This window comes from Nannobrachium achirus (genome assembly GCF_963921795.1).
Source record: "Nannobrachium achirus genome assembly, chromosome: 18".
NCBI classification, from domain to species: Eukaryota; Metazoa; Chordata; class Actinopteri; order Myctophiformes; family Myctophidae; genus Nannobrachium; species Nannobrachium achirus.
In genome coordinates, this window is record NC_137825.1 from 17,571,327 (window position 1) to 17,592,754 (window position 21,428).

At 42.7% G+C, this 21,428-nt stretch overlaps 1 protein-coding gene across 1 annotated transcript in view; it reads left to right on the plus strand.

The window, feature by feature from the left end:
• Positions 1-960: 960 nt before the first annotated feature.
• Positions 961-21,428, plus strand: part of LOC308303622 (rho-related GTP-binding protein RhoN-like) — a gene marked incomplete at both ends in the record, with an annotated part of 64,185 nt that continues 43,717 nt past the window's right edge. Inside the window, 2 exons of the mRNA XM_080748052.1 lie at positions 961-1,074; positions 2,590-2,677. Coding sequence (XP_080604178.1) covers positions 961-1,074; positions 2,590-2,677 — 202 coding nt within the window. The remainder of the gene's footprint in view (positions 1,075-2,589; positions 2,678-21,428) is intronic.

Sequence of the window (21,428 nt, forward strand, 5' to 3'; positions counted from 1 at the left end):
TGTTCATTTGGAACCCCTAGCTCTTTAAACAGAATATAATTCAATTATTTTATTTTTTGTGTGTGCATGTAGGACTATCCTGTATGAGTTTCCTCTCCTAACATTGGTATCCTGATCTGAAAACAAGGAATTTTCTTTTACCAAGAGCCTACTAGACGAGGACACTTCTAACTATCAGAATATAGAGTTGTTTAACTAATTTACAATAGAAAATCCCTTAATGGGCGTGCCTTTCATTATGAATGTGAAGCATATGTGATGCCATTATCATTCTTAAACTTTAAAAGTGACATTCTTCATTAGTCTGATCAAGAGTGATCACACACACACACACACACACACACACACACACACACACACACACACACACACACACACACACACACACACACACACACACACACACACACACACGGGAGAGTTCTAGTGGAAAGAAATATATAAACGGTAATAAAAGAAAACTGCCAGGCAGGTGTATAACTGCTGATTGGTAATAATAATGATATGCAAAGCAGCCCTGCGGGGCCGTCCATTCATTGGGTGTTAGCAGGCCGGTGGGCGTGGTGTCAGTGGAGAGGGGAGGATGCTGACAGGACAGTGTGTGTCTGATTTTCTATCAGTTGTGTTGAGAGCAGCTGCAGCAGAGAGCACAGCACAGCATGCTGCTCATGTTTCACTACTAACACCTTGAACTTGTGACTCCAAACATCTGGACGATAATAAGAGCCACACAGACATACAGGCAGACAGACATAGGCTATATTACAGACTGACAGGCTGTTAGGCTACGTTTATTTTTGTTTTAACATCTTTAAAACGGATTGGTTTTGGTGTGTTCGGAGCTACTAAATGACCAGGACGCTGTTGGAAGCCAGTTGTACTCCTCGCCGCTGACAGGATAGCCACACCGGGGACGGGACGGTAGGGACCCGGGGCCACCAGTCCATCACCACCACCACCATGGAGAGCAGTAAGCCGGCGGGGACGAGCCGCTGTAAGGTCGTGGTCGTCGGCGACACGCAGTGTGGCAAGACGGCGCTCCTCCACGTCTTCGCCAAAGACTCCTATCCAGAGGTAAGGAATTAAAACAACAACACAGTCTAAATGGAATATGAACTTTAATGGCAAGTTCGTTAATTACATTTATTTTCATTCAATTAAGCTTTTATTATGGCTCGCCATCAATCATGGCAGTCCACGCAAACGGTCTACTGTATTATAGGTGGTTTAATTTCAAAGGCTATATCGCGCAGGAAGGTGTCACTTTGCCTAAAGGGACAGATTTACAAGATAACGACGTGTCGTGGTTGGTGTGGTTCAGGTGTCGCTTTACTTTTCCTTTAGGCCGTTATACATTAAGGAATAAAATAGGCTTGATCATGCGCCTCTCATGGTGTTGGGTAGCGCGCACCCGTGTGCGTAAACCTTGTTGACCTAGTGTCAGTCGCAGTCCTATAGTGCTTGCTAGTAGTCTGATTTTAAACCTGTCCCTTTATCCAGATAGTCACAGGTTTGCTCTGGTGATTGTGTGGGAACCAGGGATATGCGAATGCACTGTTTGTGACATGGAATGGAAACTGATGTCCTGAACTTGAATTACAGAAACTGCCACCAAGCCTCAGTTTAATGTAATTATCACTGTCTTGAGACTATACTCAATCTATTTTTTATTTATATTGTTATTTGTTATTTGACTGAAATACTTTTAATTTTGTACACTTTTTAAAATTGGAATAACAGCACACTGACACATCTCCTATATAATTCAGAATAGTTCAAACTTCAGAACTGACCTTAACCACCCAACCAGCAGTTCTGTGTTTACAGCATAGATACAGACATTGTATTGACAAGTTGCCTGTTGTGGTATGATAAGCAGCCAGCCACCAATCTAAGTGTGTGTGATTATAATGAATTTGACAGTGTGGGCCAGGCCAGGGGTCTCAATGTTTTTTCAGGCCAAGGACCCCTTAGCTGAGAGAGAGAGATGAAGAAACACTACTTATTGGATTCATGTTGATGTGTATTTTCAGACATTAACGTCTTAAACCTTCATACTTTGTAAACTTGACCTTTGGCTAGGTAGCCGACTTGGTCTGCTCTTTTCTTTTCTTCCCTGTACACCAAACCTCTTTGCTGGAAATAGCTTCTGAATTATCTATAGTTTTGGCTAATGTTCCCCCTATCCCCCTAAATAAAGTCCCTATCACAGAAAGATAGCAGATCTACAAGCTCACAACGCCTATTGGCAAAGATGTTTGGTGTAGAGGGGGAAAAGAGCAGACTAAGTAGAGAGTAAAAGGTCAAGTTTATTAAGTATTGATGGTTCAAGTGGTTAAATTGACATGAACTGAAAATACACTGATGATTGTGCTGTCAAACAATGAAACTAGGTTGTGGGGGTCCCTGCTTCATCTCACTGTCTAGTGTCTACTAAGGGGTCCTTGGCCTGAAAACGTTGAAGACCACTGCCCTAGGGGTTCGAGACCCCCTGTTGAAGACCATCGTGTTGGCAAAAAAAGAAGAAGAAAATGGCATAGTGGTTGGACCTAACTTCTGTCACCCGTGTGGGTCTGACTCTGCTTTCAGAATTATGTTCCCACGGTGTTTGAGAATTACACTGCCAGCTTCGAGATCGACAAGCAGAGGATCGAACTCAACATGTGGGACACTTCAGGTAAGGAGGACGTTGAGCACGCCTTTTCTTTCTTCCCCTCCTGTGTTTTTGTTCGTCAACCTGTTTTGGTTTTCCTTATGTCTGTTGTTTTTTTGTTTGTTTCTGTTTGTTTTGTTTTTGTCTTCATGTGGGGACTACGGATGAAATTTAGCATTCTTGCTAATTCCGGTGTATTTACATTGCATTCATGTAGTGTTCATTAATATGCATTGTCCCGTCTAAATAAACAAATAAATACAAAAAAATACAAAATTTCATTTGTCACTTTGTAGAGAAAGGCTTTCATGCCAAGGAGAAGCCACACACTGTTAGCCACATGTCACTATAGCGTACACAGTGAAATCCTCAGTGACTCATAAGGGTCCATTTGGTAACATTTGTACACTCTTGAGTTACCAATGCGTAAATGAACGCTGGGGATTTGTCTGAGAATCAGCCCTGACCATGCAGAATATGTCATACTGCTATACTCAAAATATGTATATTTGGAAAAACGTGCAATGTTGTTATTCTTTTTAGTTTTTCAGGGTGGGTGCCTAAAGTTCACAGAGACCAATGACTAAGCAATCGTTTAGGCATCAGTCCAAGACATTATGCAACAGTTGCCGCTCATCAGGATAAGCCATTGATATTCCCACGTACAGTAGGACAGTAGTACAGTATTTGAGAACCACTTATGGATATGACACGTACAAGGAGTCATATCACGTTTCACAGCTTATCCAGTGTAACGCCTAACGCCCTGGTGTCACGCACAGAAAATAGCCGATCTGTTATATGTCGCCCAAAAAAAAGCATACATCTCAAATGGACAGGTTCTTTCCACTCTATCTATATGAGACGACTTTCTCCGTTTCCTCTTTTTTTTGAAGGCTGGCCCAGCCCTGTAGGCTCTTTCTCACCTTATTCCCCACTTATGTAACAAAAACAACGCCTCATCATAACCTGTTCTCTCTCTCTCTCACACACACACACACACACACACACACACACACACACACACACACACACACACACACACACACACACACACACAAAACGATGGAACTTGAAAGCCTTTCCGTTGAGCTCCACCTCAAGCCACAGCAGAGAAAGACAGACCAGCTAGACCACCTCCGGGATTAGCTATAGCTCTGGTTGTAGAGGCGTTGCGTTTGCTTTTTGTTTGTTTGGAGGGGGGTGGTGGTGGTGGTGGGGGGGGGGGGGGGGGGGGGGGACTGCAGTGGGGCGAGGCTGCCCAATTCTCTTCTTTTGAACAACACCCTTTACAATTGCAGGTTGTTTCGCCAGCCTGTCCTTCACAGTAGAGCTGTAGTGTACGGGACTACATACGATTACACACAGCAGCAGAGAATACCTCAACACAACAGTAATTTTCTCCACCAACACTAGATTAAACAAAATCACAGTGTGTAGCATCCACCAGTAAGGCTTTTCTTAGAGTAGGTGTGTGTGTGTGTGTGTGTGTGTGTGTGTGTGTGTGTGCGCGTGTGTGCGCGTGTGTGCGTGTGTGTGTGTGTGTGTGTGTGTGTGTGTGTGTGTGTGTGTGTGTGTGCACGTACGTTAGGGATGGGACGATAAGTGATATTATCGTTTATCGTGATAAAAAACACTCACGATAATCGTATCGTGGAGATTTAATTTATTGTGATATCGTCCTGCACTGGGATCAATTTACCTTTTATTTGCTGAACTGCATATCCGGTACCAGTTAAACCCTCTATAATTGGTAAAAGGGTACTTATAATATACGTCCTTCATACAGTCTTTATAGTTTTTTGAAATGTTTTTTTGAAATGTGTTTGCCAAAAAATAGCCGATCTACAAGCTCACAATGCGTCGCAAAGCGATGCATTGTGAACTTGTAGATCTGCTATTTTTTGGGAAATGTTCCGCCCCAGGATAATGGCTTTTGATTATCGCGATAATATTGTAAATCGCGATTTCTTTTGTCACAATAATCGTGATATGAAATCTTCATATCGTCCCATCCCTTGTGGTGATAGAACTAGGACAGTGTGGCTTTTACTAGGCAGCTCCCAGGTGTGAATGAGTGCCATTGTATGAATGTGAAGAAGCAGGGGCTGCTGTTGCTAAAAAGAGCGTTTTTGCTGCATGCTCAGCAAATCTCCTCCCATGTGAACAGGGGTTAAGAATATCTACAGTATGTCTGTGTGTTTGTTACACACTGACCTGACTGTGGAGACGTTAAATAAAAGCCAGCGGTTATAAACGCAAAGCATGCTTAACCACTTATACAGACCACTTCACTCATTTTCAGCCCGTCTTTATGTACTGTAATTGGTCCTCTACTAATGCTCATTATGGGATGGTATAGTGCAGTTTCTGTCTATTCAGTCTGTGGCCCATCAGTGGAGGGCCATTAGCAGTTCAGAAACCTCATCGGTAGGCAGGTTTGGTTATTTCGAAGAAGATTAATATTTATGAATGCAAGAGCAATGGCTCTTAGAATTAAGTATGTGTATGTACTGTATATCTTGTCTGTCTGTCGGTCTGTATCTTCTTTTTTTTTACTTAAAGCCATACTATGTAACTTTTTAAATAATCTTAAAATTGTCCTAACTATTAAATCGCTAAAGTTTTAGAACCCCAACTCCGTTAATTTCAGCCCCTAAAGCCTTCTGTAAATATGTTTTCTATGATCCTGGCCGGGGACCGGATTTCCCGGCAAAATTACCTCATCTGCATCATCCGTATACGTTGTGTATACGTTGGCCAATCACATCGCGGATCATACACACATGATACACTACTGGCCAATCACAGCGTGTGCTGCGTCTCTTCAGGAAGTAGCCTCCCTCAGCAACAGTGTTTACGATGGTGAAGGATTCTTGCCTCTTACTCCCCAAATCCTGAGGCATGTTTTCATTACAGTTCCGGAATTTTTCCTGCAAAATAATTAGCATAATAATTTTCAACTTGCTGGGAGTTTTGTTTTTTGGGTGTTTTCACATGAGCAAAAATGCAGGCATAGCCATAAAATACATCGTTTTCACCAAACCATTTCATCACGGTATGAAAGTCTGTTGCCAGACTTTGCGAGAGAAATAAGCAACCAGGTGTACGAAAATAAGCCCAAAAAGTGATATTATCTAGGCTACAAGAGCACTTTAAAACTAAACGCATCGCCGCATCAGCTACTTGAAAAGTGATCTAGAAGCTTACAACAAATAAAACGCAACCAGAAACTATCAAATTATATATAAGCAACTTTACGGAAATCAAGCCCATAGTCGCTTATAAGTAGCAGGCATGGCAACACGCCACACAGTCTGACTGCTTGTTGAGCAGCCGTAACGGATGCTTCGAGTCTTCGCTTCTGTCTTTCTTTTTCTCTCTCACCCGGCCTGAACGGTTCCTGAACCCTTCAAATGGATTTAATATAACAAGTTACAAGACATATTCTTCATGCAGCAACACATAAGGTTCAGAAAGGATCGCTGCATGATGCAACGTGTTGCACTTGTGGGCTTGTAGATTATTAGCTGTGTTTTTTTTTCTTCACGCGGCACCATAAACGATGGATGACCAGAGAAAGAAAGAGACTTCTGCTGTGTTTGTCAATGCGATTCTAGCCTAAATAATTAATCCCCTATACAAGGTGAAGCTGTAGACCTACTTTATTTCTATATATTCCTTTACATTCAGGTCGTTTTCAATCCCAGATACAATGTTTTAAACTGTTACAGGCTCCTTTCATGCACCTGGTTGTCAAAAAAACGGCAAATTCGCGGCATGCGTTTTCACTGGAGGGAAATTTGTATTGTCACGGTACTTTCACCAAAAATTACTAGGTATTTTCCCGTCACGTTTGGGACACCAAAACTTCCGGCACACAAAATAGGTGGCCGTTTTCACATGGCGTGAATTTCAAAATTGCCGTAATTTTTGAAAAAACTTCCAGAAGTTTTGCTCTATGAAAACGGGGCTCTGGTCATAAAATTACGTTCTACCCCTCTACGGATTCGTATCGGTCGCGGTGGTTTGCGGCCCCGCTCCGGTGGTCCGCGGCGACTCCGGGCGAAAAACGTCCGAAAAAAGCAATACCGCTACTGACCACTAGCTGAGCAACTTACACAGTATAGCTTTAAAGGCTGTAGTTTTATATGGTTGGAATCCCCATTGATGATGTCATTGGTAGGCAGGTTTCTGAACTTCCCATAGACCACCAATGAGGTGTAGATTGTCTCAGAAGATCTGCCATTTTGTCTAAACAATAAATATAACATCTTGCCAATAATGCTCAAAATAGGGACGGCGCCAGCCAGAGTGAAAGTGGTTAAATGGGTTCTTGTGGCGGTCCAGAAACCATGGAAACAAACACCTCCACGTGTGACCTTAGTCTGTGTGACGCTGTCTGTGCTTTGGAGAGGAGAGAGGTGATGGATGTTGTATGTCTGAGCTCTGCAAAAGTACTGGCATCAAATATATACTTACAGTACCAAAGTAAAAGTACTCGAATGAATAAAGAAAAAGGTCCAACAGCTGATCTACAAGCTCGGAATGATCAGGCTTGTTGTCCTACAATAAGCTTGTAGATCATCGATTTTCCAATAGGTGAAGTGGTTAATACATTTTTTGTAATAATATAATAATCAAAAGTGACCACAGTAGTAACTAAAGATGCGAAATAATTGCAGGTGATTAAAAAGCACAATATTTGCCTCTGAGACACAGGAGTAGAAGTATATCGTATAACTGTCGGGCAGAAACCTTGTATCTCCAAGTTTCAAATGTGTACGTTTTTTCACAAGGTAAACCCTACTTCATCATACAAGGCCGTTGCATACAGGTAGTGCAAACGGCAGATCTACAAGCACACAGTAGATCGGCTGTTTTCACTAGTTCAGATCCTTTTTAAAATGATATATACAAAACGAACGGTTTTGGACATACTAGGTTTTCACCCGACAACGACGATATATAGTATTTATATTTAAACATGTTTTTAAAATAAAAGTACCTAAAAATTGTAACAATACCTGAGTAAATGTATTCTGTTACTTTCCAACACGACACGTGTGACCTTAGTCTCAGTGACGCTGTCTGCGGTGTGGAGAGAGGGAGAGAGGTGATGGATGCAGCGTGTGCGAGCGTTACCTGGAAGCTATTCTGAGGCTGTCTCGTGTGCGCTGGCACCGACGGCTGCCCTTCACCCGGGGTGCCCGCCTGTTGATGCCACACGGCCAAATCCTGAGTGGTAATTTTAACCACTTAAACCCTATGTCAGTGGGTTTTCGACCCGTCTCCTAGCAAGGTCCATTATTTATTCAGCATTTGAGCCACGGACCACCATTTGATGAGATTTAGCTTCTCAGACCCAAGACTTCGAAAACAGCCGATCTACTGTGTGCTTATCTTTGGATACGATTTTGGATACGATCATGCTGTACTGATGTAGTACCATAGGAGAGGCAAACGTTGATCAAAATAACAATTCTTTAATTAACCAATGCAGATGCTTAACAATAGTTTAATTCTTGAGAGCGTAAAATTAAACCAAATTGACCCATAAGGGTCAACCACTGGTTGAGAACCACTGTACCACGCTTGGGGTTTACAGTGGTTGAATGAGCACTCTGGATTTTACTCCGTAATGACTTGATGAAATGGTTTTAATAGTGACTTTGGTGAAAGTACACAGATGTGGTGTGTGTGTGCGTGCGAGTGTGTGTGCGCGCGCACGCACGTCTGTGTGTGCTGTGCGCATGTGCATCTGCTATACTCTGTGTGTTGTCACTGAAAAACACATTTTGATTCATGTGTGCTGCCAGAAACAGGAAATTCATGCATTTCTAAAGGTGAGAATAGCATTTTGGCAGTCCAGATATTCATAGAAAAGACACCAATTTATACATGTCTGTCACAAAACAGTTTTTCTTTCTTTCCTTTTTTGGACAATAACTCAAAAGTGTGACATATATAAAACACTCTGTTTCTCAAACTTTTTTATGTCAAGGAACCGCAAATTAATTTGACCGCAAAATGGCAAGTCGTTGCATCCACACAAGCAGGCAGTGTTCTCTGTCCTTATGCGTATAAGTCTATTCTCAGCTCCTGTTTCCAAGCAGGAAACGCTGTAAGAGAAAGAGAAAACTGACTGATATGAGCTTGTTAAGGTGATGGCATGCATGTTGTCATCCTGCATCGACCAGCTTCAAAATGAAATTACAACAAGATATATGTGAAAGGCTTGAATCTTTTTTTTCTCCGGACCCCGTTCTCTATATACCACCTACCTACCTACTGTACCACTACTTAACCCCACACTGACTCAACCTCTTCTCTTCTCTTCTCTTCTCTTCTCTTCTCTTCTCTTCTCTTCTCTTCTCTTCTCTTCTCTTCTCTTCTCTTCATTGCTCTGTCAATCCTTTAACGCATAGCTCTGCTTCCCTCCGCCTGTTCCTCTTTCCATCCATCTGTCCATTCAAATGTTACATCAGTTGCTTTCTCTGGTTTCTATGCTGCTTATTATTCTTTCATGCACTCACTCTCAGTCTCTCACAATGTTACTGCTTTTACAGACTGAGCATCTAAATGCAATCGGAATGGTTTGTGTGTTGTGTGCAAACAAACAAACCGGTGAGTGGATGTGCTTGCGAGCAAGCGTAAGTGAGTATAGTTTTATTGCTGTATCTATAGTTCAGGCAGACACTTTTGTCAAGATAAACCCTTTATTGCAATGATTATTTCATTACATTTGGCATTCTATATCTGCTCCTGTGATGGCACAGATTATCTATGCAATGTACGACACACAATCTATGATCACGAACCCTGCTGAAGCAGAGCCTAAAAGAGTTACTATACATACTGTAACACTGAACCATTCAATGGCATATATCTAACTTGACCCATTAAAACCGGGAAAGCATGCTGTGTTATTTTTGCGTTGGCTATTGAAAAATATTCAAAATCTTAAAAGTGTGAGACCTACTGATTTAGAAGGCATTTTTTAGAATTGTCCTCAGGTCTTAACAACACTGGTGATCACTGACAAGCTGCAGAAGAGGTGCTACTGTATGACCTTTGCTGAGCATGTGGTGTGAAGAGTGAGATGTGTTCCACTTAAAGGACAACATTTTTGGCTACTCGCTCTGTGTCTTAGAGGGCTAACAGTTCAGACCCCTGCCCACCAGTGACATAATCGGTAGGCAGGTTTTGGTCATTTCAAATATATTGTATTAATGCGAGAACAATGGCTTCTATTATGCCAACTGTCCAGGAATCACAAGCCTGCAGTTTCGATTAGCTTGGATTCCCCATTGATGTTGTCACTGGTAGGCTGGCTTCTGAAATGTCCACACGAGTCCACAGCCCTCCTCTGAGACACAGTGAGCAGACAAAAATGGTACCATCTTATAATGGGCAATAGTGAGGACCAGCTATATAAAGAGCTGGTGGAAAATTGTTGAAATGGTCCTTTAAATATACCACCTAGAACAGTGGTTGTCAAGCATTTGAATGTCGAGGACCCCAAATTGATATCTGGCCGCGGACCCCCATCTGAAAAGATTTTGTGCCAGGGAGCCTCAGAGGAGAAGACTTTCATTAAAACAATTATAAAAAAATGTACCCTGGGGGTCCCCGGACCACTTGATGTCAGTCACACTGGCCAGATAAACACGGCTCAGCGTGCTCAGTAACGTCCGCAGACCCATTGTCTTCCTGTTGTGGCCGACTTTTGTCTCAGCAGAAGGTGACATGGGGACACATAGATTGTGCGCGGTGTTGGCCAATATATTTGCGAATGCGATTGAAGGGCGATTGAGTTTGGCTGAGCATGGCACGATGGGAACCGCATGCATGGCTGCCTCAACTCTCACCATTCCTGATTTATATAGACTAGTCCTTACCCGTTCAAAGATATGAGCTCCGAAATGATGTGCAGTGTGTGGGTTATGGGATGTGCACTGTGCACACGGTATATGAGGGATGGAAAGTAACTTTAACTGGTTCTTGCATGATAATATGTAGGAGCATCAATGTAAGAAATACCCGTTTCGTTTAATGGCTATGTGTGTGTGTGTGTGTGTGTGTGTGTGTGTGTGTGTGTGTGTGTGTGTGTGTGTGTGTGTGTGTGTGTGTGTGTGTGTGTGTGTGTGTGTGTGTGTGTGTGTGTGTGTGTGTGTGTGTGTGTGTGTGTGTGTGTGCAGCGGTTTGGACCGTGAGACCATCCGCAGAGTAGTCTGTGTTTCTTTTTGAGAGGGTCGGTCTGCCTGAAAAACGCGTTTTGGAACGAAACGGTTATGTTTTGCGCGTTTGTGACGCCCTCTACGGGTGGAATTGGAAATGCTTCTGGGGATTCGTTGAGTAAGCCACCCGCAACCTGTGGCAGAAATTCAGTGTTGACTCGACGTTTTGTTTGTGATTTATGGCTATTGTTTGCAAAACGGGCCCCTCCCGCTAACTTTGGAAGCCCGTTACGAACGAACGGTATGGACTATCAAAATATCCCTTGACTATGTTCATTGCATGGGTTCAGAGATCATGTGTACCCATTTTCGTGACATTTGAAGAAAATATGTAGGAAAAGGAGCAAAAAGTGTGTTTTGGAGAAAATTCAAAATGGCGGAAAATCTATCCTGACGCAAATGGGCGGGGCCTATATGGGGAGATGCGTATTGACCCAAGGAATCCAGGGAAAAAAGAATTTTAATTTTTCGACCTACGGTTCAAGAGTTACAAGGCAAGTAGGCCGTTATAGCGCCACCATGAGGCAGAGTGGAAATGCTTTTGGGGATTCGTTGAGTATGCCACCCGCGACCCTTGGTTAAAATTCAGTGTTGACTCGACAATTTGTTTGTGCTTTACGGCTATTGTTTGCGGTCCCATCCTGCTAATAACTTTGGAAGCCCGTTACGAACGAACGGTACAGACTATCGACATATCCCTTGAGTATATTCATTGCATGGGTTCATAGATCATGTATACCGGAGCAAAAAGTGTGTTTTGGAGAAAATTCAAGATGGCGGAAAATCTAGCCTGGCGCAAATGGGCGTGGCCTATATCGGGAGATGCGTCTCGACCCACGGAATCCAGGGAAAAAATAATTTTAATTTTCCGACCTACGGTTCAAGAGTTACAGGCCGAAACGTAAAGTGGACTGTTATAGCGCCACCATGAGGCCAACTGACAAAGTTATTTTTTATTTAATCCTTGATATCATTATAAATCTCCTCTCAGAGTTTTGTAACTGTAGCCCCTATGGTTTGCGAGAAAAAAAATATTGAATGTGAGTTTTTGCGATTCCCATTATAAGTCAATGGGAAAAATTAATTCACTAATAAATTAATATCAATTAAACGATTTGTGAAAGTGAAAAAAGGGCTTCACAGTTGTGTCAGGTGTGTTCATATGCTAATGGTGATGCGATTTCAGATCAATTGCTCCAGCCACTGAGGAGAAACGCTGTGACAGACAGACAGACAGACACTCAGACACTCAGACACTCAGACAGACATTCGCTAAATTATATGTTAGATTATTGCAGTGTGTATTGTTGGGCACTTTTCTTTAACATTTCTTATAATCTTTTTAATCTTTTTTTTTTTTAATGTTACTTTCGTCTCTCTGTGTCTGTCTAGCTATCGTTCCATCTATTGTACAGTATCTATCTAATAGAGCCAAACCCAAGTTTTAAGTTAATAACATCAAATTGTTACAAATCAATAACTGTTGGTATAAAATAAATATCACAGCAGTATTGATTATAAGTGGTGCGTGTCAGTGCATGATGTAATAGGGTGTTATTGGAATTGGTTTGGGGCAAAAAACTATGAGCTATTGAGCTTGTAGCACAATCTACGTGTCCCTATGACACCTTCTGCTGTGACAAAAAGTCGGCCACAACAGGAAGATAATGGTTCCGCTGACGTTACTGAGCACCAGGGGCGTCACAAGTGGGGGGGAGTGGGACTGAGTTACTAGGGCCCAAGGTGGAGGGGCCTGGAATTATCTTATCCACCTCTTTCCGCGGGAGTTTACTGGAGATTATTTGGACCACACTTCCGGTTTAACAGCAGACATACAAGCTCACGTCGCGTCGCAGATGCAGCCCGTTGTTACCTTGTAAATCCCACACCGGAAGCTCGGTACAACTTCTGCGCAATGCACTATGGGGCGTTGGAAACCCGTGGATACTTTAGCTATTGAAAAATAGCAGATATACAAGCTCGCAGCGCTGTGAGATTGTAGATCTGCTATTTTTGAAACGTCATGAAAATTTGTGCAAATCTTTGAATGTATGTATTTTTTAAGCGAACATTTGTAACTCACATTTTGCTTCTGGGGGGTCCCTGAAACTAAATATTTTGAGATGGGGTTCCGTGGCCAAATACATATCATTTTGGGTGTCCTTCACATGGAAATGTTTGAGCACCACTGACATAGAAACAAATCTTCAAAGACTTGCACACATTTTCACGATCTTTCAAAAATAGCATATCTACAAGTATCTACTTGTATATCTGCTATTTTTCAATAGTTAAAGCACACAATAACGCAGTGAATCCTTGTACCCAGGGCCCAGAATTTGGTGTGATGCCCTTACTGAGCAGTGAGCACGCTCCCAACCGCTGAGCCGTGTTTATCTGACCAGGCAGTGTGAATGACATCAAACACTTTAAGAACGAAAACCATCAACATCCAACCTGGATGAAGGGGGGGGGGGGCGGGGGGGATTTGTGGAGAGTTTAATGTGGCGAGTGAGTCCAGAGAGGGAGAGAGAGATTGTGTGTGAGAGAGAGAGGTAGATGGAGAGAGAGAGGGTGAGAGACAGACAGAAAGGAGCAGAGGTGAAGACTGAAGAGAGACTGCGAGAATGAGTTAGTGAGCCAAAGATAGGGATGTGTGTGTGTGTGTGTGTGTGTGTGTGTGTGTGTGTGTGTGTGTGTGTGTGTGTGTGTGTGTGTGTGTGTGTGTGTGTGTGTGTGTGTGTGTGTGTGTGTGTGTGTGTGTGTGTGTGTGTGTGTGTGTGTGTGTGTGTGTGTGTGTGTGTGTGTGTGTGTGTGTGTCACTATACTTGTGAGGGCCAAATGTCCTACAGTATGGTACAGGGGTTCTCAAACCTTTCAACATATATGAACTGGGGACCCCCCACCCTGACAAGCACTTGGAATTGTAGGTATTACATTTAATGTGTAGCAGATCTACTTGCTCACAACGCCTCGCAACGCGAGCATGTAGATTGGCTATTTTAACAACGTTCGCCTCTTGCTTACTTCACATTTGACAGTTTGGTATTAAAACGGTCTTGAAAGTCCTTAAATTGTAACTTTGGAAATGTTCAGATACCCTGTATACACTTATACTATGTGTTGGTTTGTTTACCATTGAGTGAGAAAAATAAATGACATTAAGCTAATCATCTGGGGACCCCACAAAATAATTTGGGGACCCCACTTGGGGGGTCCCGACCCCAAGTTTGAGAACCACTGCTATAGTAGAATTAGAGAAATAGACATTGTGAGGACCGTTTTCCTTCCACTTCTTAGTGGTCACACGTTCAGATACTGGATTCTGATTCTGGTTTAAAACAGTGGTAAATCAGTCAACAACCTTGAGTTTGTTCATGGACCCCGCCCACTGTTGTGTTGCAGTGATTGTAACTAAATAACCTTGCAAGTTACGACTGTGTTTCTTTCATTTATATGGTAGAAGTGGTAGAAAAGCAATTTACCATTCGAGGGTCGTGGGTTGTTGGCTGTTTGGCACTCGGCTTCGCCTCATGCCACAACCCTGAAACAGTGGTAAATCAGCCAACAACCCACGACCCTCGAATGGTAAATGGCTTACTTTTGTGTGTGTGTGTGTGTGTGTGTGTGCGTGCGCGTGTGCGTGCGCACTCGTTGTTGTTCGTTGTGTCTTGGCTTTTGCAGAGAATTATCTGTCATTCAATCTCCCATCCATCCCTGTGAGATTATTCTCAGAGCTCTCTCTCTCTCCCTCTCTCTCTCTCTCTCTCTCTCTCTCTCTCTCTCTCTCTCTCTCTCTCTCGCTGGTCGATTGCCCTCTAGGAGGGCAGTGCTACGAGGCAGAGTGTGCCCCGGCTGTCTCTCAGTGGACCACTTGACTCACAAGCGTCTGCCTTTGGCCTATTATCAAGCAAATAGCAGGGTTCAGAAAGGCCAATAGGATGGAGGAAAAAAATGGAATAGGGTCTTAACCACTTTCAACCTGTGAAAGAAGAGTCCTGCCCAGTTCACTTACAGCAAATATTCAGTGCAGGGAAAATAAATACGACTTGCCTGGAACGCATTTTCTCTGCAATAAATATTTTCTTTTCCTGTGGGTTTGGCTGAGTGTTCACTCCTACACACCCTGTCCTGCTCCTAAGTCAGTGGTGGAAAAAGTACTCACATTTTTGAGCGGTGGTCACACCGTCTCCTATACGTGGCCGTGTGTGTGGGTATGCGTCCGTCCACCGCTCACTTCACACGAGGGTGATTTTTTACTTGAGTAAAAGTATCAATACTGCAATGTAGAAATACTCTGTTACAAGTAAAAGTCCAGAATTCAAAATGTACTTGAGTAAAAGTACGAAAGTATTGGCATCAAAATGTACTTAGTAAAAGTACAACTGATGCGACGCGTTGTGAGCTTGTAGATCGGCTATTTTCAAATAGCCATGGTATAAAATAGGGCTAACGTGTTTAATGTATGTTTTATAATATTATAATCTATATCTGCAAAGTTTTATAACTCAAAATTGTACTTAAGTACATTACTTAGTAACTAAGTAAATCTACTTAGTTACTCTTTACACCTCTGTACTAAGTACGTAGGTGTCCAAAAGGACTAACCACTTTTACCTTGGCATCCCTATTACGGACCTGTCATATTATTGGCAAAGATGTTCCAAACGATAGCCAAGCGTTGAGACGTGTTGTGAGCTTGTAGTCTGGATATTTTCGCCGTACCCAAAGCATATTGGGTACTTCGTCATTTATTCCATTTCCATTGTTATCATTACTAGAATCAAATAGGATAGAACCAAACCAACTGAACTGAAGCTATGACTTCTTGGCTAATGAGGGGATGGGTGGTTCCTACTCTGAAAAGTTAATGTCTGAATACATATCTTGGCACGTGCATGTATGACAACAGCATGTAAAAACATTTACCTCGACATTTTGTCACATGAGAAAAAAACAGGTTTGTCTACTACACTGACAGATTAGCAGTGTAATACAGTACATAAGTACATAGTACATACAGTGTTGATACTTATGTAGCCTATCATAATAAAGGTGCAAAATTGGACAATACATTGCAAAATTGGACAATACGCGTTGTGAGCTTGTAGATCTGCTATTTTTTGGCAAATGTTCCGCCCCAAGATAATGGATATCATCCCATCCCTTCTCATGAGATCAACCATATTATTACACACACTTATATCCAACATCCAATGTTCCTTCTCACTGACCAGGGTTCTCTTGCTGCTCGAGGTCAGGCCAAGAACTCTTGTTTGACTTTTAAGAAAGCTGTACGTAGCGTCCATTATCCTCAGAGAAGCAACGATGCTGTGTGGCTTTTAAACACTATGGTTGACCGTAGTAGTCCCTCAGGGCTCTGCACTAGTGTCTTTTCGTTATTTTATGGGGAAAGCTTGTCGATCTGCTATTTTCCCTGCTAAAAAGCTTTCTCCACAATAAAGATGATGGGGGGCCTTAAGTGGCTGAGAAATCCCAGAGAAGCAACGCTGCTGTCAGAGGCAGGGATTTCTATAACAAACACATCATTCATTCATGATGTTATCTCTTATGACCCCGATTACATGATGACTCCTTGAAAGTCTAACCACATGTGTTCTGAGAGAGAGAGAGTGGGTGAGACGAGTGGGTTGGTAGAGTGCGCGAGTGAGTGGGTTTTTGGCAGGCACTTGGTTCCTTGACACTGAGTTGCTGGGAAAAGCTTGTTGTGTTGGAGTAGAAGAGTGTATTGGTAGTACTGTAGGTTTCTAGTCCAAGACGGAGACAGTCAGTCAGACAGAGCCAATCGAGCTTAGCTCCATTGGCAGAGCTACAAACAACTCCATTGGGTTGTTTGTAGGATTGCTAGGGACCTCAGAGTTACTACAGGTGATCCTCCAAATCTTTGTGTGATAGCCTAGAAACCTTTTTCTCCTTTTTTATATTAACTCATTTAGTGCCACCCCTTTCACCACTAGAGGGCGCCCAGTGGCCATAGAAAATCCCATAGAGATATGCTGGTATATGCAGAAGCCCTGCAGCCATGACTTGCCTGAACACTTTCCTTTGTGCATGTACAGGAAGAGGATGAAGTTAGCTTGAAGTTAGCTATTGGCTACCAAGCATTTTAGAAGCCTTATTTTCGTCAACTTAGCCATGATTAAACCTTGCACACCTCATGCATGGGAAAAAAACAGAGAAGAATGAGCTCTAAAAAATGCAATCCTGGATTGCATTGGAGTGGATTTGTGCAGTTTGTTCACAGCTTTCAAACAAAAAAATCCGATTGGAAATCATGGCTGCCCTGTATGTTAGATGGGGTTGTATGGGGGTGGAACATGCAAAATCGCGATTGAAATCATGTTCACCAGATTTGATGGGGTCCAAAAAAAAAAAAAAAAAAAATCAAAAAAAATGTTTTCTTTCTTTTTTTTTTTTTTTTTTAAAGCCGAACTTGTTCGGGATCGGCACTCTGCGATACGATAATAAAGCCGAACTAGTTCGGGATTGGCACTCAATGAGTTAAGCACTTGAACACTAGCATCCTGAGGACTTTAGCCAAAAATAGCAGATCTACAAGCTCACAATGCCTCGCGCTGCGTGGTGTTGTGAGCTTGTAGATCGGCTATTTTCGGCAAAGAGGTTTAGTGTAGAGGGGGAAAAAGAGCAAACTCAGTACAGAGTGAAAGGTCGAGTTTATTATGTATTTGACAGTTCAAGTGGTTAAATATCTGAAAACACAAATTGACATGAATCCAAAAAACACTGATGACTGTGCTGTCAAACGATGAAAATATATAGGATTCTATGAGAAGGTTGTGGGGGTCCCTGCTTCATCTCTCTCTCAACTAAGGGGTCCTTGGCCTGAAAACGTTGACACAAAAAAAGAAAGACGAGGATGAGAGAAAGAACAAGATAGAAAAGGACATTTATACAGAGAGACGGAGCAACAGAACCATAACTGTCTCTGTCCGTCAGTGTGCACGTGTGTCTGTCAGTGGACTGATCCACTCTCCGCTCATGGGCGGCCATTAGACGAGAACTGGAACATTGGAAATCAATGGACGAGATGCACCTCCACTCTCCATCCCCAAGGACACCACCAAATCCATCTCACCACCCAGACACAGGCCTGAGTGCTCTGGTTACACACACACACACACACACACACACACACACACACGCTAACACACACGCACACGCACATGCACGCGTCGTCAGCAGAAAGACAAGTCCCGAGCATAAACAAACTCAACCTTCCAAGTCTTGTTTCCGTCCTTCCTGTAGTGATGTTCTCCAGATTCTACTGATGTCACCACATTACGAAGGCCCTCATTATCGGCTAATAATGCTTAAATCCCCCTATATTTCTGCCTTGTGCACTTTAAAAAATCCCACTCTCAACAAATATTCCTACATGGCCATTATAAAGATGCGGACACCTTTGTTTGGTCCAAAACCCAATATCGTCACTGTCCGGGCAGAAACCTCGCATCTCCAAGTTTCAAATTTGTTTGTCTTTTGGTAAATCAAAGCACTACTTCATCATACAAAAGTGTCGCACAAAAGTAGTGAAAATAGCAGATCTACAAGCACACAACGCCTTGTGATGCGAGGCGTTGTGTGCTTGTAGATTGACTATTTTCACTACTTTAAATCGTGTTTTAAATAACCAAAAAAGTAAGGTTTGGGACATACAAGGTTTCTACCCGACAGCGACGATATAAGGGTTACTGCACAGCAAAATCCTGGGTGGTAATTTAACTAACACAATCTACCCTTATGTTTACTGTAGGTATACGCTGCAGCTTTTTTATTAAAAAAGGACCCAAAAGAACAAAATGAACATGAATAATAAACAAAAAACTGTATGCTATATAGTCACAGTCTGGTTATAAATTATGGAAACTAGATGAGAATTGGGGATTTTGAAACCGTGTCTCTATGGTAGGAGAATGAAGCACTCGATGGATCAATCTGGCAACGTAACTCCATTTTGCTGACACACACACACACACACACACACACACACACACACACACACACACACACACACACACACACACACACACACACACACACACACTGAGGGCACTCAAGGGGTCCATCTAGCCTGGAACCTTTAAAACCCATTCTGTTGCTCATCTATAATGCAAGCGGCAGCAGTGACCACCACTCCAACCCCCCCAACACAATAACAATGCCCACTAGTCTCTGCGTGTTGAGGGTCCTTCAGTGTGCTGGACCACCATTCCACTGGATTTCAAAGACCCTCTAACTTTTGAGTTGCTGACCTTTGTTGGGGTCCATTTGGAACCCCCTCAGGGAACCCTGAGGGTCCCTGGACCCCACTTTGAGTTCCATCAGAATGCGTCTTACTTGTTGTATAGCACTATTCTGAAACACGTCACTTAAGCCACAGTATAATATTCAGTACACCGAACTGAACTGAGCTGAACTGAACATAGGGATGGGACGCTAAGCGATATTATCGTTTATCGTGATAACAAACACTCACGATAATCGCATCGTTGAGATTTAATTTATCATTATATCGTCCTCCGTCATGCACTGGGATCAATTCACCTTTTATTTGCCCAAGCTGCATATCCAGTACCACTTAAACCCTTTGGTAAAAGGTACTTATAATATATGTACTTGATACAGTCTTTTTTTCATTCTCTATCAAATGTCTTTGCCAAAAAATAGCCGATCTACAAGCTCACAACGCCGGCGGTGTGTTGTAGATCATGTTCCACCCCAGGATAATGGATTTTGATTATCGTGATAATACCGTAAATCTCGATTTCTTTTGTCACAATAATCGTGATATGAAATGTTCATATCGTCCCATCCCTACCTGAAAGCAGTCTTATCCTTCAAGGCACCAGAGCGGTGCTGCATGCCATTTCCTTACTGAGGATAAAGAACACAACAGCAGTTTAAAAAGTGCACCGCACTGTGCAAACTTTCCTCATTACGATTTGGAAGAGCTTCACTTTGTCTGTGAGCTGTTCTGTTGCCCTTGTTTTTTCCCTCCCCTTTGCCTGCGGCTGACAATACACTGTCTGCCTGCATGCTTAGGCACAGACCCACACACACACACACACACACACACACACACACACACACACTGAGGATTTTGTAATCGATAGTAATATTGGGGTAACGTTTTGTAGGTATTTCTTCACGGTGTATTTTTTGCCTCAAGTTGTGCCAGGCGCGGGGGTGCCTGCCTGTCGTTCGATGGTGCTTGTGTTGCAATGCAGCCCGATGGGATTGTAATTGATTGAAAGCATACATTGAGAAATAAAACCAACACGGTATCATGGTGATTACCTCTATGTATAATTCAAGAAGTCAGCAAATAATAGATTATATGACAGTGTTTTTAGTCCTATTGTTAGGTCCCTGTGTGTGAGGAGGATCACGGTTGGCAGGCATTTCTTTCTGCTCATCCTCATAAAGGTTATTGTATTTTGTTTTGTTGTGTTTTATTAAGAGATTCAGCATTCTATTCTGTTGTTGTCGGTCCACTTAACACAAATGGATGAAAATCCATTTAGTTTTATATGATTAGGCGTTCAGTTTAATGAGCACTCAGGCACTAGTGGCCATTAGAGGGCCCTTCTGCAGCTGTATGGGGTTTCAGAATAATCTGCGTGGCCAGCACTCGGAAGGACTAAAGCAGACAATAGGCTATTTAAGCTTTGGGCGGCTACGGCAGATGACAACGGCAACCGGAAATGATCAGCGCTCGATAGATCAACCTGCCGCCGTAGCAGCCGTCTGTACTACGCCAGAAGCTTCCTTTCCACGTTGCGCCTAAAACGTCTGCTGTATAGACGCGTCGCCATGGGAACTAAAGCGTTCAGTAAAAGGGATCGGACCCTGTCGCCGACGGCTGTTTGCTTAACAATTTGGACCGCAACGGCGATTGCGTCATAGCAGCCGTAGTCCCGCCTCACGTCGCGGTAGTAGACACGGGCTCCTTAAATTCCCTATTAGCTCTCTACTCGCTGCTGCCATTTTGTTTTCACTGGCCAATACTGGAGGATCAGCCTCAGTTTGTGACATGATGTGACATGTACAGTATGTGTATCAGCACATGTTTTGTTTTGTGGTTTTACCTTAGGCTTAGCCCATTTATTGTTATTATTTGCTTCTGTAAAAAGCAACACCCTCCACAATATTGCCTCGTGGAGGGCTTCACTTTGGTTTGGCTTGAAGTTTAGATATTGTACATAAGAGATCTTGTGTATAACGTTTTATGCAGATTGCTCAAGAAATCTCAGAGGATTAGGGATTAAAGTGTTTACAAAACGAAATACATCTTAATTGCCATAAACTTCAATAGGCAGAAGTTACATGTCCTTGACGCAAATGTGTATCTCACAAGCCTTAGGAGAGGCATACCGGTATGTGTTCAAAATGGCATGGCTGTAGGTCAAATGATGCATGATATAGGCTACAGTAGAATGTTATAGCATGCCCCTTTCGCCTATCTAAAGTCATAACTTTGCAGAACTGAGCAA